General features: G+C 37.7%; 1 protein-coding gene across 5 annotated transcripts; it reads right to left on the bottom strand.

Moving 5' to 3' along the window:
• Positions 1 to 91: 91 nt before the first annotated feature.
• LOC131772675 (leucine-rich repeat-containing protein 15-like) lies at positions 92 to 16,772 on the bottom strand. 5 transcript variants are annotated; one of them, XM_066164706.1, is made up of 23 exons: positions 16,639 to 16,772; positions 15,918 to 16,129; positions 15,169 to 15,240; positions 14,441 to 14,512; positions 13,908 to 13,967; positions 13,122 to 13,196; positions 12,797 to 12,871; positions 12,535 to 12,606; positions 12,324 to 12,398; positions 11,902 to 11,973; positions 10,087 to 10,152; positions 9,123 to 9,194; positions 8,517 to 8,588; positions 8,059 to 8,130; positions 7,764 to 7,835; positions 7,229 to 7,297; positions 6,920 to 6,991; positions 6,307 to 6,378; positions 4,662 to 4,721; positions 4,040 to 4,239; positions 3,606 to 3,725; positions 1,355 to 2,995; positions 92 to 846 (listed from the first exon to the last, which is right to left on the bottom strand). In XM_066164706.1, the coding sequence occupies exons 2-23, from the start codon at positions 16,127 to 16,129 to the stop codon at positions 743 to 745; spliced, it is 3,477 nt and encodes a 1,158-aa protein (XP_066020803.1). In that variant the 5' UTR covers positions 16,639 to 16,772; the 3' UTR covers positions 92 to 742. The 5 variants fall into 5 exon arrangements, with proteins under 5 accessions (XP_066020803.1, XP_066020805.1, XP_066020804.1 ...); XM_066164708.1 differs by having other exon boundaries at positions 1,491 to 2,995; XM_066164707.1 differs by having other exon boundaries at positions 14,489 to 14,512.
• Between the last annotated feature and the right edge of the window lie 480 nt (positions 16,773 to 17,252).

Raw genomic sequence — 17,252 nt, 5'->3', positions numbered from 1 at the left:
TTTCATTTATGAGCGTGAAAAAAAATCGGATCGGAACGGGCCAGCGTAAACGATCGAGTCTTTTGAAGGCTTTCATGTCCGTTATGGTTGACCCTATCCATTCAGTGACAGAAAATGTACTCTGTTGAATATCTGTTTGATGTTATGCCATCCGTTAGTTTGCTAAATATCTTTTGAGAGCGGTTTCATTCCGCAAGAATCTCTCTACTAGAGAGTCAGTTTTGTCACTAATAATTTTTCCAGTGGAATTCTTCCGTCGTGTCGTATAACTTCAACCTTTTTCCCTCTCAATAGAGCGTGCAGGTAGTTTCGAACAATAAAATGCCCTGAAAAAACAATAGCCACCAATAATGGAGCACATGCAGCTATGACCAGCTAGGCTTTCTTTGTCGATCAATTTATTTATCAATTGAGCGATGGAACCTCAAAAAATAATAAAAAGGAAAAAGGAATTGGGTTGATATTAAGCTCTCAATTACTCATCTAATTTTTGATTGTTTTTATTTATAAACTACATGTTAAGTCTAAGTTTTTTTTGTATCGAAATCTGGCCAGTGAATTTTATGTTCTCATGTTCAATCTTTTGGCGCTCTCAGTCCAAACATTATAAATGAGTCGAGTCCATCAATCTTTTTATCTTATCTGTTAAATCATATTGACTTTTGGTGCAAGTTAATGGCGGTAAACACGATGAGGAAAGGTTAAAAAAAAAACCTTATACACTGTAACGCCAAAGCGGCCATTACTCTGCAATATGGTCTTCCTCCCCCAAGATTGGCTCCAGGACCTCATAATCGGTGTCTCTTTTGCGTCGACAGCTATGTATCAAATGGAGAAGACCCTTTCCTGAAAGGAAAAGAAACGTCACATATATAGCGGATTAACTTTCCATACGGAAAAGTTACAGAAAAGCAAACTAAATAGTAGTGGACAGTAGTACTTTGTAGCAGTAATTTGAAGTAGTAGTTCTACAAATATTGTATCAGGAAGTGTTCTTGGCTTCCAGCGATGGAAAAACGTGTAATCCTTCAGTGAAGGTCGGAAGAGATAACGGATAACAATAATCAAAATTTCCTCGCATGTTCATACATTTGGCTCACTGCTAACCAAGTTTAACAAACTTTGACCAGGTTTTTGTGATTTAATGTGTCAAACGGACCACTTTAAAAAGACCGATTCAACTATTTCACTTAAGTATAGTGCAAGTAGGTGTTAACAGAGATATGTACTTGTCAGTATAAAGAGCTCGTTTGCGAAAAAAGTAATTAAACAACTCCGACCAAACCCCTAAAGTCTTCTGCAATGCCGTTACAATATATTGATCGAAAAAAAAAGTTCTGATCAGAGGACTTACCAACTGCCACAACCAACACGGCACAGTTGAGAATCAAAAACGTCACGTTTACAAAAAACGAATTTTCATCTCCATGTCCCTCATTCAAGGTGGGTCGTGAATAAACTGCACCAAGACAGATATTAAAGAATATTACCCAAAGCACAAATGTTTGTAGTCGATCTTCAAACTTGTCTTTCATCGGTCGAAAGATGGTGTATACAATTCCTGATGCACTTGCTGCGATCACAGCGAAGCCAATTTGAGAATCACCTTCGGAGTCGAACAGAAGAATGACTGAAATAAAGATCAGCTTCCGGTACATCTCAACTATCTCCCAGAACCAATACTTGTCCTTATAGTTTTCATAGAACACTTTCAAGCCAAAGTTAAACTGTTTGTGTTTTTGTGGGTATTTTCGACATTTCCAAAGGAGCGCCAGCAGCAGAATTGGGAAGGCGATGGGATACAATGCAAACCCAGCAGCGATGTGCCAAAAGTCAGTGTGTCGAGAGGTAGAACAGCGAATGGAATAGTCGGCCTTCAGTAGAGAAATACAATCGCTCTCATCATTCAAGAAACACACCTTGACACACGCTCCTGGCAGGGGCAGAATGTTTATAATCTTCTTACTTGTTATTGGATAAGACAACAAGAGAAATAAAAAGATGTTTCGATAGCAAGACTTCTTCAGCTTTGAGATTTTTTCCCGTTTGGAATCCCCCGTTAAGCACGCCGAAGTACTCTCTAGCATAGAATTCTCAATTCCATACAAGGCATTTTCTGCTGTGGTATCCTCTATTCTTTGTAAGGTGTTTCCCGCTATAAAAGTGGAACTGTTTTCTTCTGTGGAATTCTCTATCCTGTTAAGGAGATGCATTTTAAAGAAGAGGTAAAGCAGTATTGAAGAGACAGCAAAGACGTTTATAGTAACAGCGAGGACAAATTGAATAAATGGGTCCAAGCGGAGCACAGGGTGAATGCAACTCAGAGGTGCGAACTGTAAAATATTTCCTTCAACAAACTTCAAGTATTTCGCCGTAGATAAAAGAACTATTGGCCACTGTACATGCAGCAAAGCTGAGAAAATACCAGCAAGAACTTGGTAGAATCCAATAACGATCTTAATGCAGGACATAACGACATCTGCAACAAAACGATTGTCTCCTGCTCGTCTTGAGTCGCCCATGAAAACAATCACAAACAGCAGGACAAAGAACAAAAGTATCAGACCACAAGAAATGACTGTGACCACTAACTTAGGACATTTTAAACATCTGTTGAATCTAAGATAATGGTACGAGGAACATGCCGCACAGAGGGTACCCTGGTAGCCAGTGTTACACTTTGAGTTTATTCCGCCCTTACATGAGTCTGGATAAGGGCACTTCAGAGGCTTTGGCAACTGTCCTTCAAAAATGGAGAAGGTTTTATTGTATTTAGCTGTGGTAATATGAATGTTGTGGACGAAACTTAAGTAAAATTCCATTTTTTCGGAGCTGTTCCATTTCCAAAAGTAATTTGGTGCTAATATTGCCGTATCATCCTCACAGTTCATTCCATGATATGGACACGATTTGCAGGGACCAAAACGATTCAAGCGGTAGAATTTATGGAGGCATCGACATGCACGGTAACCAGCGGTTTCATTAGTTCTAGTACCTGTTTACAAACACAGAAATGTTATGTAAACACATTGCGACCAAAATTTCCCAACATGAAAGCCCTTTACTCTTCTGAGAGATCTTTCAGGGACCAGTTGTTCAATGGACGGATACGATAACACTATCAAACGGGTAAATCGCTGTCCAGTGGATAAGTGTTCACAAAACGTACTGCGCTATCCACCAAATTGAGATTTATCCAGTCAAGAGCGCTATCCAGCCTTTGAACAACCAGGGCCAGATGGTAACCACCAGTGCTCTCCACAACATTGTAAACCTATGGTTGCATGGGAAGTGATACACATCAGAGACCACACCAAAATTTACCGACAGCACCTGGTCAGCAATTTACGGTTAGCGACGGGTAGTCGTTTTTCCTCACCGCGCTCTGAAAATTAGCAATACAGGTGTCGAAACAAATGGCTTTTCCTAGCTTGGCTCCACGATCAGTAATGACTCTTAATCGCGAGAAAATGATTAATAATTAGTTTGTGTGTAAAATCATAATGAAAAACAAACACATTTTGCAAAGCATAAAATCATGGTAATCGGACAATAAGATGGTGAGTAAAACCACGCAAGAGTTTGTTATTGAACCTGATCCTTACCGTATGGGCATGCGCGACAGTCATTAGGACTTTTTCCAGGATGCTGTTCCTCAGGAACATAGGTACCCGTGCTGCAAATCTTGCATCCATATTGACCCATCTCATCTTGATAAAAGCCTCCTGAAACGAAGGCATTTTCAGTTAATACGTGTTACTTTTATTTTGAGATCAATGAATAGGCAAAAAAGAAAAAAATGTGCGCAAGCCCTGTTCGCAAGCCTTATGCGCTGGTTTGCGGAAGGAATGAAGGAGCGGAGGAACGAAGGAGTGAATTTTGGTTCGGCGCAATTCTAACAAAATCTTAAAGGGACTGATCCTTGATTTTTTTATTAGGAGCATCTGAACGCATGGAACAACGCGTCTAGTTTTTCGTGAAAAACGGTAATGAAAAAAAAAACAATAGCATATTATAATCAAAAGACTTAAGTAATTACCTGCGGGACACTTTAAACAATTGGTGTGTGAGTCAACCGTCGGATAATAGGTACCCACCGAGCAAAAACTGCAGTTATAGCACCTGCGTAAAGGACCGTGCCTGTATTTTCGGCACATAAAACCTACGAGTCCCCTCATTACAAACCCAATTTCATCATTGCAGAGGACTACGTGGAAGGTAGCTGACGGAGCACATTCGCTAAAGAAAGAAACAAAAGACAGATTGACACCGTTATCACCTCTTTCAACAACCAATAAAGCGAAATAGGGTTTATCTTTAGCGCATGAAGAAGACAGTGATAATCGCGTGAATGATTAAAGCGCCAAAGCCTCTGTAAGCCACCTAACTCTTGTTTAGCGACAAGTTTGCATTTCTCAGAAGGCAGACGCTCTAAGTAGAAGTTCTACTATTCCACTAGATTAGCTTTTACTATTTGTATGACACCAACTCACTCGTTACTAACATTTTATGATAATTATTTATTTATTATTTACTTTGTATTAATTTCTAATTTGAATTTGTTGAAAACTGAGCTGGGTGAATAAATTAAGTCAAGTGTAAGTGTATAAAGCTAACTCATTGCTCACCCATTTGTTTCTAAGCTTTTCATGACTACTCACATTAAAGGAAAAGTATACTTCCCTCGTGGAATCTTTCGAAGGTTTTTACATGAAACAGCCCTGCAAGATGAAGCACAATCTTTATCATACGGTTTTTTTTTCAGTGATGGTAATGATATGGCCTGTAGCAACTAGTATTTGAATTTCTGTTAATTTTCAAGTAACTGCAAAATTATTTTATCACATAAACTGCGGTGTTATACAGGGATTTCCGGCCTTAAGAAAAGCCGTAACAACACACGTGAAAAAATATCGTATTTTTTCACGTGTGTTGAATCAGCTAATCAGCTACTGACACGTCACTCGCCTTTAGCGCCACTCAATCAGGTTGATGAATGAACGGCAAAGCCTTCACCCATTTTTCCATCTTAAGAGTTAGCGCCAACGTACTCTACGATTGTTATTCGGAGATTGTCGATTCATTTATTTTCATTCATTAATGAAGTCGGCTTTTCTTCTCAGTAAAGGACTATTGTGTTTATACGATAAACAAAGTAATACATGGTTGCTTGTTGACATGTAATTTCTCTTCTCGTGTTCAACTCGATGAGAGATTCCATATCTACGTGCGCCCAGGTACTATTCTCTATTTATATTATTTCCTCTTTCAATTGAACTACTGTTGTATGTTATGCTGTATGTTATGTCTCTATTCAATTAAGTTCGCGTTTTTGCGTGAGGTTGTGTAAGAATTACGTAACGCCAGTAGCGTTGTATTTCTCGTCAGTATAAAGTTAGATAATTTTCATCGCTAGTTGATTTCAACTAAGTCAGTCGTTTGGTTACTTTTTGCTAGCGCCGTGTTACTTTTGTTTAAGAGTTTTACTATCGGACCTGGTTACGCCACAAATTGTAAGTTCGTTTCTATTTCAAGTAGCTTTGTCTATATTCTTGCTGTTGTTATATTTGTAATGAGATATTTGTATTAATTATTTATTTTTAGTCAAATCACATTCACATATTACACATCTACACATCTTTACTTTTAAATATTTGTCGATCCGGGAGTTAGATTAAACGTGCATTCAAGTTGTGGCGTAAAACATGTAGTATTTAGCTACAAGGTCATGCTTTCAAACCGAGAGAACCAGAGTTACAAAGGAAAGCAGGTTTTTCAGTCCTTGGCAGACTCAGTGGCCGGGTTATCGTGTTAAGTTATTGGGCAAAACATTTTACTCTCCCCATGCCTCTCTCCACCCAGGAGTGTAAATGAGTGACAGCCAATAGTCAGGGAAGCCTGATGAAATGCCGGGGATGTCATTGAGAAAGACTAGCATCTGGTCCCATCCAAGGGGGAGTGCCAATACTTCTAGTTGCTACATGCTAAGGAAACCGGGTTAAGCTTCGGCCAGGTGGATTACATGGCTCGAGTTCAGTCTCCAGACATGTGCTTTAAAACTGGAATGATACACATAAAACATGATCCAATTTAAGCGATGAGGTAACACTTGTACAATAAGCATCCGTGAATGCAAACAATTATCTTCAAATTGTTGATAATGCGCTCAAATCGTTGTGGCCAAAAACAACAAAAACAAAACAATCCATATAATCGTACGTCCTGCACATTTTAAAAACATTAAGCTACGCCGCTTAGTTTTTAAAATGTTCGATTCTGCTACTCTTTTGATTGGATGATACTTACAATGTAGCATTTGTATTAATTCCCATGAACATCTGTCTTGGAAGAAATTTTAGGGGATTGTCAAATAGTGTCCTATAAACGAATAAAAAAAGGCACATCTGACTTAAAAATCAATATTAAAAGTATTTTTAATCATTTGTTTATATCGTGTTCATAGTAAATACAGAGCACTTTGGTTATTGAATGAATAGTATTTTTTTGATAAAAGATCTGAGACACTACAAGGCCCATAAGTTATTGGTCAAACCTTATCTTTTGTTGGTCTTTATTGCACCGGTAAACCGATAGAAAATTGAAACATTGAAAAGTTATTTTGTAAAAGCGAAAGACTGCCCTCTCTATCAGTTTACCGTGTCGGAGGCGAGTAATCCACAAACTTTTCAAGTGTTCTTCCAACATCCTGTGCGGATCATTATTCCGGTAAAACCTGTAGAAAGTGCGGTCTATCACTTCATTTAATGATTGAGAAACACGAACTTCTTTGTTTTGTGAGAGATTTAATATGTGATCTTGTCTTGATCTCAAACCAACCAAAAGCTATGAAGAAAAACATCCTTTTAGATGTCGATTATGCATATTCTTGAATTAAAAGAGATTTTTGCTTATAACTTACATCGATTTAAGGTCACTGAGGCCTCGAAAACCGTTGCTATCAACATCTTTGATTCTGTTTCCGTGAAGGAACCTGTTTAAAGTGACAGTAAGATTGTTGGAGAAGGAGCACAACAGGTTAAGTTCTACTCAAGCCATATCGACTCAGGTTATGCAATTTTCTTAATTATGGGGAGCCTCTGATTTTCAATTAAGAAAGAAGCTATAAAGTTTATGAGTTAATCATTTTTCATACGCTCAACGTTCGAGTGTTTCCCCGTATCATCCCGTTTTGTATGAAAATTAAAAAGGAGAACTCCAAAGTACTTACAAAATTTGTAACGGAGTGTCAGCAAAAGTGTTTTCAGGAATGAAAGCCAGACTGTTGTTTACGAGCGACCTAATGTTAAAAGGAGTAAAAGATTGTGGCACGATGATTATTAATAGTATATACATTATATACATATAGAGACTATATACATTATAAAGCAGAATGAATTGCTGGTAATCTCTTGCATGCGACGCCGATCCCTCACAGGTAATCACTCAGCATTTCCTTGGCTTCAATTGACAGTTTGAATTGGCGCCCGTTTGCAAGGAAAACTATGGACAGCAGATTGATCTTAATTGTATAAGTCATGATGCGTGACTTGATTAAACAGCTCAAACAAACTCCATTAATTAGCTTATTATATAAATCTTCTTTATCATCGAGGAAAACAGGTTTAAAATGGCGAAGTACAAGAGGTTAGGTAAAAATGAGGGCCTTGAATTTCAAGTTCTTCCAGTGATGATTCTTTGTCGACGTGTGTGAGTGCTGTAATTGGCTATGGCGAGCCTTTGTGAAAAGAACAGGATATACATACAACATGCGCAGATTTTTGAGCCCAGCGAATGAGCGGCGGCTGATTTCTGAGATGTAATTGTAACTTAACGCCCTTCAGAGAAAAAGAAAACATAAAATGAATACATTAATTCGAGTTTATCGTTATTCGGTTTTATGTATCGTAAAGTGATCAGAATATCAGAATACTACGTTCAAGTTAGTTTAGTTTTTCTTTTCTTTCTTTTTCTTTTCAATCAAACACAGTAGAGCATAACATCAAAGAGAGAAGATGCAGAATGTGATCCGACATCACAAAATGGCATCTTGTTACTCACAACCGAACTAACTGCTTGCACCCAGAAAACGCATCATGTGGTATGAACTGGAGATTATTGAAGGACAAATCCCTGTGAAGAGAAACAGACAGACAGGCTGTGTAAAAGACTAATCATTATTTTCGCCGGGGGGAAAGGGTTTTTGAGGAGATCACATGGTTTTCAGAGGAGAGGGGGATTCGTACGTCATCAACAGAGTATAAGGGGGGACCGTATGATATTGAATACTAATTAATTACTAATCAGAGAGGGGATCATAAGAATGTTACAGAGTCTTACGGAGGATCAGTTACACAGAATCCTTCCTCTCCTCTCCCTCCTCCCCCCAGCTCGATAAATAATGACTGGCTTCTAAGCGATTTAATGTGGGGAAATAGATATAAGGGAAGATTCAGAATAATCTTTCATGAGGATATCTTTACTTTTCTACTTGCATTGGGTAATTCGGACAGACTTACAAAGTGTATGCGACGGGTAACTTCTGAAAGATGTCGGTTGGTAGCTCTTTGATGTCATTATTTCCTAATAACCTGCACATAAGAACGTCAGGAAGTGAAGTTAATCTTCGTTGATTAAATTGTGTTTCTATTCTCGCACTGATATTTCTTAATTGCGGTGACTGTTGTAAACATCTTGATAAATAAGGATCACAGTAGATCGAAGAAAATGCTGCAATCTGATTGGCTGCGCTAACCAATCTCCACTTCGCGATGGATAGTGAGAATGGTGGGTAGCCTAAGAGGAGGATACAAAATATGAGTCTTTAAAAGTTTAAACGATCAAAAGGTTTTTATGTCTATAAAAAATTACAATTATATCATTCTCTCTCGATTTCTATGGTTTCGTTATCATAAACTAACACGCCATAGAAAGCTCTCTAACTAATAGTTAGAGAGGCTTTGACGACAAATTACAAAGCGCTTTCTATTGCATCCTTTTCACCTGAACAGAATTTATACATATTGATTTTCTATTCTTATGAAGACTCGTTTTGCAAAGCAACAATAAATACAATCGATGCGCTGCGGAGAATAACAAGATATACAGAAAAAATATTTGCCTACAAGTCTCTCACGACTTTTGAGGTAGCGCTGTTGAGTCGTGATATGTCCTTGATTTTGTTACGTTGCATGTCTCTACAAAATATAAAGAAGGATGAATATTAGATTGAAGCAAATTAAAAGGCTCTCTTTTTCCTACAATGAATTCTCCGAACCACCCCTTGAATATAAACGTCCAAGGAATGATCATTGAAGCGGAAGTTGACATCACAAAAAAAACACAGGCGCGCCACTGCGCAGGGTACTGGAGTTTTCATTAGGAAAATATCATTGGACTGAAAACAAAATAAAAGCGAGTGATCACGTGCTGAACATTGCCCTGAGTTTGCCTTGGGATGATTCCAGTTTTCATTGACCCTTCCTGTCGGAAAAGAACTTTCAGTCCCTTTACCAGAATGAAATTTATGTGCTTCTGGAATGTCTACACATACAAGAGGGGGTGGCACTTCACCAGTTAGTCTTGTTGTCGCATCAGCTTATAATAACTCATCGACCTTTGGGAAATAACTTAATCCCAAGGGTTACAAATTTAGTCTTACGTTGGAGGTAGCGGGGCAGAGCGGTTACGGCGCCGGACTTGTAGTCCGCTGGGCTCAATTCCTCCAACTATCTAGTTACTGTATTTGTTTTTGCTCGCCCTAAGTAAATATCCTTTGCTGCGCCTTTTATAAAGAGGCCAAATATAACCAACATATTTAATCCCTGCCAATTGGGTGATTTTGTTTCGCAATCTGTGTTCAATTGTAATATGTCCATATCGGCTCTAAGGAGCCGCATAATCTGGTACCCTGATCCTACCGTGTAACTGAAATGTAAGATCTTACAACCGCTTGGCCGTGATAGGCTTGGGTACGAGACTGGGAGCCGCATTGAAAGAATAGCTGATTAGGTAACTATTAAGATAAGTAAGGTGAAATGGTATGTGGTAATCAGTGAAAAGGACTAATTCACAGCGTCAATCACTTACAACTTAACCAAATTAGTGAGGCCAGTTAAATCTGGCACAGATGTTAACTTGTTGGTTTTCAGAAGTCTGGAAAAGAAACAAAAAAATTGACTTCAAACAAACCATTACGGCTAGAGCTACAGCCACCATTACTGCAACTGCTAACACCATTATTACGATTAGCCATGGAGAATAATACATGGGCGCGCGTAGATATGGAATTTCGCTTCGAGTTGAACGCGAATATATAATAAATGTTTAACACGTTTATCATATGAACATAATAGCCCTTTACCGACGAGAAAAGTCGACTTTGATTGAATGTAAATAAAAGGATCGACAATCCCCGAATAAAGTGCGATGGAGCACTCACTATGGAAACATGCGTTAGATCACTACAAAAACAAACAAGGGGCCTAATTTCCAATATACAAAATTCTCAGTTATTGACTTAGTCCTTACCGACAAAGAAATCTTTCAGGTACACGGCCAAAATCGGCATATGGCAAATCTTCCAGCTGTCGATTTTCGTTCTCAGCCACGAGAAATGCCAGTACCAAAGCCACTAAATACGTAACTTTCGGTCTTTCTTTTCATTTTTTGGTTTTCTCCCTCTTCTAGGAAAGTTTGAACGCCTCTGTGTGTAAGCGATAAGGATTTTTCAGTGTTTTAGCAGCCATAATCCGAAAAAAATTCCGACAAACCAACTTGGATTGAGAATGGTGAAGGCTTTGCCGTTCATTCATCAACCTGACCGAGTGGCGCGAAAGGCGAGTTACGTATCAGCAGCTGATTGGCGATACCAAACACACGTGAAAAAACATACTGATTTACCTGATCCCCCCATAAGGCTCTGTAGTACTCTAATGACCCCCCCCCCCTCACTATTTAGCTAGAAGGATCCCTCTCTGTTCTCCCTGAAAAGAGGGTCTCAACGGAGTCAACAGTTGGTCGTAAAACATTTGTTAATCACGAGTATGATTACAGACAGAATTGGACGACACCAAGTCCTGTTACCAATTAATCAAAACTAGGACAAAATTTGAGAAAGAGAGGACATGGGTGATACGTTTTCATAAAAAAAAAAGTTGCAGTGAATTAACTCGGCAAAATGCGAGACAACAACGCGCGCACATGACGCGTTCTGTCCACTTACACAGGCATGGCTTGTTAACTGTCCTATTACACTGTCCAAATACAAGCATAACGCGCACGCTGTCCTATTCGTGCTCAAATTGCACCGGTGATAACCAATCACGTTCGAGAATTTTGTAATAGTTTTGATAAATAATGGTAATAGGACCGAGTGGAGTCCAATTAGGTCTGTAATTATACGAGTGATTTACAAAATCGGACGATCGCGAAGCGGAAGTCCAATTTGTCAATCACTCGTATGATTACAGAACGAATTGAACGACAAGAAGTCCTGTTATCAATTAATCATAACCATTTAAATTTCTGAAAAAGCAAATACACCTTAAACAAATATCTCCAGTGGAGACAATGTTTTTAGTTAAAAATTCCTCCATAATGGAAACTCCCCAGTTTTTCTTTGGATAAGTGATTGTTGCTTTCGTTATTTTGATCATTTCTGTGATTGGTGGATTAGCTCAGTGGACTTAGTATGATTGGCTGCTTCAACTGTCCGATTACAGCCAACTGTCCGATTACACTGTTCGATTACAACTGTGCAGAATGATTAGTGAAAAATGAAGCTGCGAATACACCAATAACATTTGAGGAATTTGTAACGATTGTGATTAACAATTTAACTGCAGAATCTAAATGGAGGCGGGAAAATACGATACAATGTTTACAAGGACAAAGAGTACTTACAAAGAAGAGAGGCTCTTGAAACGACTAAATGTTCCATCAAAAATCGTTGAAAGAGAATTGTTATGCAGATCCCTGTGAGAAATTAAAATAAGACATTGAACCAGGAAAGTTACAGTTTCACGTGGAAGGAAACTAAAACCTTTCCAAAAAAGGGTTCTTAATTAGAGAAAATGCTTTAGATAAATAAGACATGCCGCCATTTTAGGTTTTATTGCCCCGTTAAAAGCCAAGCGAACTCAAACTTCGCTTCAAAAATGTTTCATCTTTTAGAGAAAATCTACGTTCGGTTTCTCGGATGATTTTAAGGCGGATTGCAGTCATTTTTTTAGAAGCTTCATCCCGCTCCTCTAAACATGCACATCTCAGCTGCAGGAAGGGCTCAATTCGGACGGCTAGACCATTTCGCAATTTTCTTTACTTACAAAAACTTGAGTTTATCAGAAAGTCCTTTGAAGGTTTCTGGCTCCATAAGAGACAACATGTTGGAAGCAAGGTCCCTGAAAGTTTAAGGTAGAATAATGACAACCTTTAAATTTTTCTCACAACTCATTAAACCCCATTCAATGGCTAAGGAGGGAAGCCCTTTGTATATTATAAAATGGGTTGGAAAAAAATTAACTGTTGGATACTTACAGGTCAGCTAATTGCTCCATCGATTTAAAGGTTCCGCTCTCGATGTGCTTTAGTCCACATTTTCTCAAACATCTAGTGAGGTAATAAGTTCTTAAATGTGGTTAAAAAATAAAAATAGGAGTATATTACCGTTACATTCAAAGCACCCGTTTTTCAGGTCAAAGCATTGTTGATGATAACATGACCTTTTGATTGATTCCAACAGAAAAATGAAGATACAAGGTTAGCGAGAGATTATGAACTCTTGTGGTTAGTTACTTACAGAAAGATTATACTTTCACAGCCTTCAAAAGTGTCCACTGTCAAGTTAGGTCCGATTGGATTTCCAGTTATATCTCTGTGGCAATGGATACCAAAAATATATCAGCTTAATTCATGGCAAAGCATTGTGTTGCAGCCTTACATTTTTTGCTCAGAAACTGGACTCATATCTTGGGATACACATCTTATAGGTTAAATGAGGTATAAAGCAATGATGTGATACTTCAGCTAAAGAGCTCTCATTAGAGTAAAAATGTTATACCCTATCGATGAAATTGCTATGGTCGGAAACGTGAAATATTGAACATGTAATTAGGCATACTTACAAATTTTTGATTCTCTTAGAATGTTTCAAAATAAGTTTCAGGTCAATCAAAGATAGTCTATTAAAGCGTACTAAGCTGAAATTAAAAAAATATCCCGCAGTCGATATATTGAATTAATCTAGGAACGGCAGAATAGTGGCTTTACATTGATTTTGTTATGTTTAAAAACAAGACAACTAGTATTAGTTTTCGCATGATATCAAGAATTGTCAAACTTCGTGCCCGTGTTATTTATCTACCTCAGCCTTCGGCTTTAGCAGATAACCCAGACTTCGGTTTTGATAAGTAATGGTAATGGGACTGAGTGGAGTCCAATTCAATCTGAAATCATACAGATGATAACAAAATCGGACGCGCAGCGGACGTCCGATCTATTTATCACGAGTATGATTAGAGACAGAGTTGGACGACATGAAGTCTTATCACCAATTAATCATTACAATTTCTGAGAAAAGAAGAATATCCAATTAAGTTATGAAAGAAAGGGAAAAATTTGCATTAAAGGACTGACAAAGGAGGTGTAAATTGTTTAATTGTTTAATTGGTTGATTTAAGCAACTACTTTGAATGCGATTGGTTGATTTAATCTACAAATCTGAAGGTGGTTGGCTTCTTGAACTGTCTGATAACAAATTGTTCGATAACAACTTGGCAAGTGAATTAGTGGAATATAGTAGTTTTTCAAACTATCACAATCAATTATCCATCGTATCATTTTCAACCTCATCTGATAATTGCTTGGTAGTAGTCAAAACAGCCTGAGAAACTCAAAAGGCTAATACTTACACTATTGCCGAGTTTTTTGGAAGATAAAATCCACCTTGGATAAAGTTGTTGTTGATATTTCTGTGAGGGTAAAATAAAATATTTTCACCGCTCTAACGCGTGTTGCACAAAATGTTATTTTATTGAATTGTAAACTAAATATGCTAAACTGAACCTTGAGTTAGTTAGATATACCTTAAGCCCATTTGGAAAGAGTGTATGTACTGAGCTCAAACCCAAATTAAAGTAATCATGACTACAACCAATCAAAACAAAGATACACACCACATGGAAGCCATTCAAAACTCAAAGTACAGACATTTTACGACATCAAGCGAGGGAAAACGCGAGTGATTTGAAACGACTGGTTTTTAATTGCATTTTAACTGCATCTAGAGAGAGGTGTAAGGTAGAAAGGCAAAAATAGCGCTATTCTGAATTACTTTAGATATGGAAATTCAAGCTGAAAAAGTACACGCAGCTCCTTTGCATTTGCTTCCTTGATTTCTCCTCTCATTAAAGTATTTTTCTCAAAAAAGAAATTCTCTACTTGCATTGTCTCAAGCAGCGTCAAATTTCGAAAGGTGTTCTTTGGAACTGACCTCAAATCGTTCCACGAAAGATCTCTGTTATGGCAAAAAAATTGTAGACATATGAGCAATCAATGGGAAAAAAATATTTATATAAAAGAAGTGTACATATCAGCAAGCGGGAATTTTTTAGTTGATTCTCAATTGGAAGTTGACAATCAAATAAATATTTCATTTGTCCGCCGAAGCAGCTTGTTCAATGTTCAGTCGCTTAGTAAAAAAAACCAAAACCAAAACGTAAAACGTGAAACCAAACCAAACTTTCCCTAGGGGAAAAACAAAAAGAAAGAAAATTTTAAGTTCAGGATCCGCTAATTCTCAGAGGCGAAACAAAGTTCAGATGAAGTATTTGGAAGTTTGAAGATCGTCTAACACGATTAACGACTGGGTTCAGGAAAGTCCAGTAAAACTTTACTCTTGAAAAAATCTCTCATCCAACTATTAATAATCTGAACATTTATGATAATTTTCCGGGTTCGTCTTAGAGATGTAGTGTTTCGTTTTCCCCACTTCAATCACTAGGGATAGTTCACACGTGGGATTCATTTCTATCATACATATTCAGAAAATAGAGAATCCCAGCTAGACCACGTACAGTAAAAACCGAATTAATACAACGTTCCTCTTTTCATACCAAATACATTTTTGAGATAAAGGGCAGAGAGCATCATGAACAGAAATTTTCAACCTACACATTCTTAAGCAACGTCAGGTTTGTGAACGCATCCTCTTTGATAGACGTCAGATGATTACCTGAAAGATTCCTAAAAAAACAACATATACATACGTGATTTTACCTAATCATTTTTACCACTTTTGTACCGGCAACGGCTAGACGCATCATCTTTTCGAAGAAGAAACTCTGGTTATATTGCAACAATTTGCACTAAATTTCTTTAAGCGTTCTGGCTTATTTTTCCGCTGAGTGAGACAGTATGGTCATCAGTCTCGATTTACCGATATCGGAGCTTATTTTAGAGATAAAGGGTATCCCAGACCAGAGTTTTTTGTGGCTTCGGTCAGTTAGGATGGTCCATACATTTATAACTATCAGTAGAAAAATATCGTCAGTAGAAATTGGAGAATGCTATCCACTGTCTCTTTATAATGGTTGAGTTACTGTGGACAAAATAAAATGATTGAATTCAGTAGACTTTGACCTGTTCTTAAAAAGCCTTTGAGTTTCTAAAGACCTATTTTTTATTTTTGCCGCATTAACCGTTCACCTTGGGAAGATAACTTATCATGGAATTTTTTCAGGCTGTTATTTGATATGCACGAGTCGTCAGAGTCAGGTTTTACGACAATATGTTGACAATTGTAGCAAATGTGTTACCATAAAACATTAAAATTGTGGCGATCTTTCCTCATCCAATTAATGGAAGAGTGATTTTAATATAAGGATAACTCTTCTGGGGGACTAAGTTCTTATTCTACTCACAATATCACTGTATTCGATGGCAAATCATCAGGCACCTGTGTAATTCCAGAGCACTTCACGATAGTTCGACTATCGCCAAAAGGTGTACAAGTACAAGTCCCTGGATGAACGTCTTCTAAACAACACAATCCTAAAGCTGCGGATGACAGCACAATTAAAAACTGTATCACAGGCAGACATGCCGAAGGTCGGAGCTCAGAAACTTTACCCATCTATGAAAAGAAAGTAAATACATGCATTAAGGTTTCGTAAGCCCGCACATGCCTGAGTGAGAGTGATGCTAGCGCTAGCGCAACCAAGAAGGATATGCCTTGGATTTATATAAAAAGGAAAAAACCAAAGTTGAAAAAGCAGCGCGGGAGCAAGGTCATTGTCTGGAAAGTTGATTTTTTGTTTAGAGAGCGATTTTTCATATTTATTCTTTGCTTGACTATGGGCGTCTGTCTCCCTCAGAAATGTCGTAAAAACATCGCTTTCAACTGTAAATCGTGCATTTATGAATTTCCAGATGAAATTTAAATTTTCCATTTTATATAAAAGCTTCTCTTCACTTCTAAATTTGACTCGTAACTCAATTATGCTTCAGCTTTAAAGAAATTTTAAAACAAAATGAATCAGTCACAAAATCATTACGTATCCAACACCACCGTAGGCTGAATAATTTTAAGTCAAAACCCGCTGAATGGATATCAGGATTTCTTTGCAATATGCTTGAACAAACCTCAGTGTGGCTTTTATCGAGCTTCCGTGACGACCAACCTCTGCGAATTTCTTTTTCCTTCTACACCCTGATATTCAGTTTAAATTGTAAACTACTTGTTCCTTGATCCCATCCTTTTATGATGATTTTTAATGACCCCATCAGACATAGGTTCGATCTAGAAACAGATGGCACTGACAGAAACTGATACTTTATATCAATTGCTAGTGCTAATGAAACATCATCCAATGTCAGCAGCTATAATCAAGAATAGGCCTGACAATTTTTTTTCCTTGATAGTTCTTTTTTAAATGTTTGGATGGAAGCATTCCTTGTCCAAAATCCTGTTCTATTAGACTTTTTCGTTGTTCAGTTTTCAGTCGCCATTGACCTAACTATACAGATACATCCTTCACTTGCGAGAAATCCTGAACTTGGGCAATATTATCTTATGAATTTCATCGCTAATTACGAGAGGTTGTTAATTACTTTCAGAACTTTAAGAACAATGAATGCAGTTTGCCTTTCATAACTAGCATCAGTTCACTAATTGTAGTTTTCAGAACGAAGTTAAACACTTGTGTCCAATGCAAAACATAACGGAATTAAGTTGATCCGAAACAAATATGTATTAA

Source organism: Pocillopora verrucosa, chromosome 4 (assembly GCF_036669915.1).
Source record: "Pocillopora verrucosa isolate sample1 chromosome 4, ASM3666991v2, whole genome shotgun sequence".
Taxonomy (NCBI): Eukaryota; Metazoa; Cnidaria; class Anthozoa; order Scleractinia; family Pocilloporidae; genus Pocillopora; species Pocillopora verrucosa.
The sequence above is the reverse complement of the archived record's forward strand: the minus strand, read 5'-3'. Positions and strand labels throughout refer to the sequence as shown.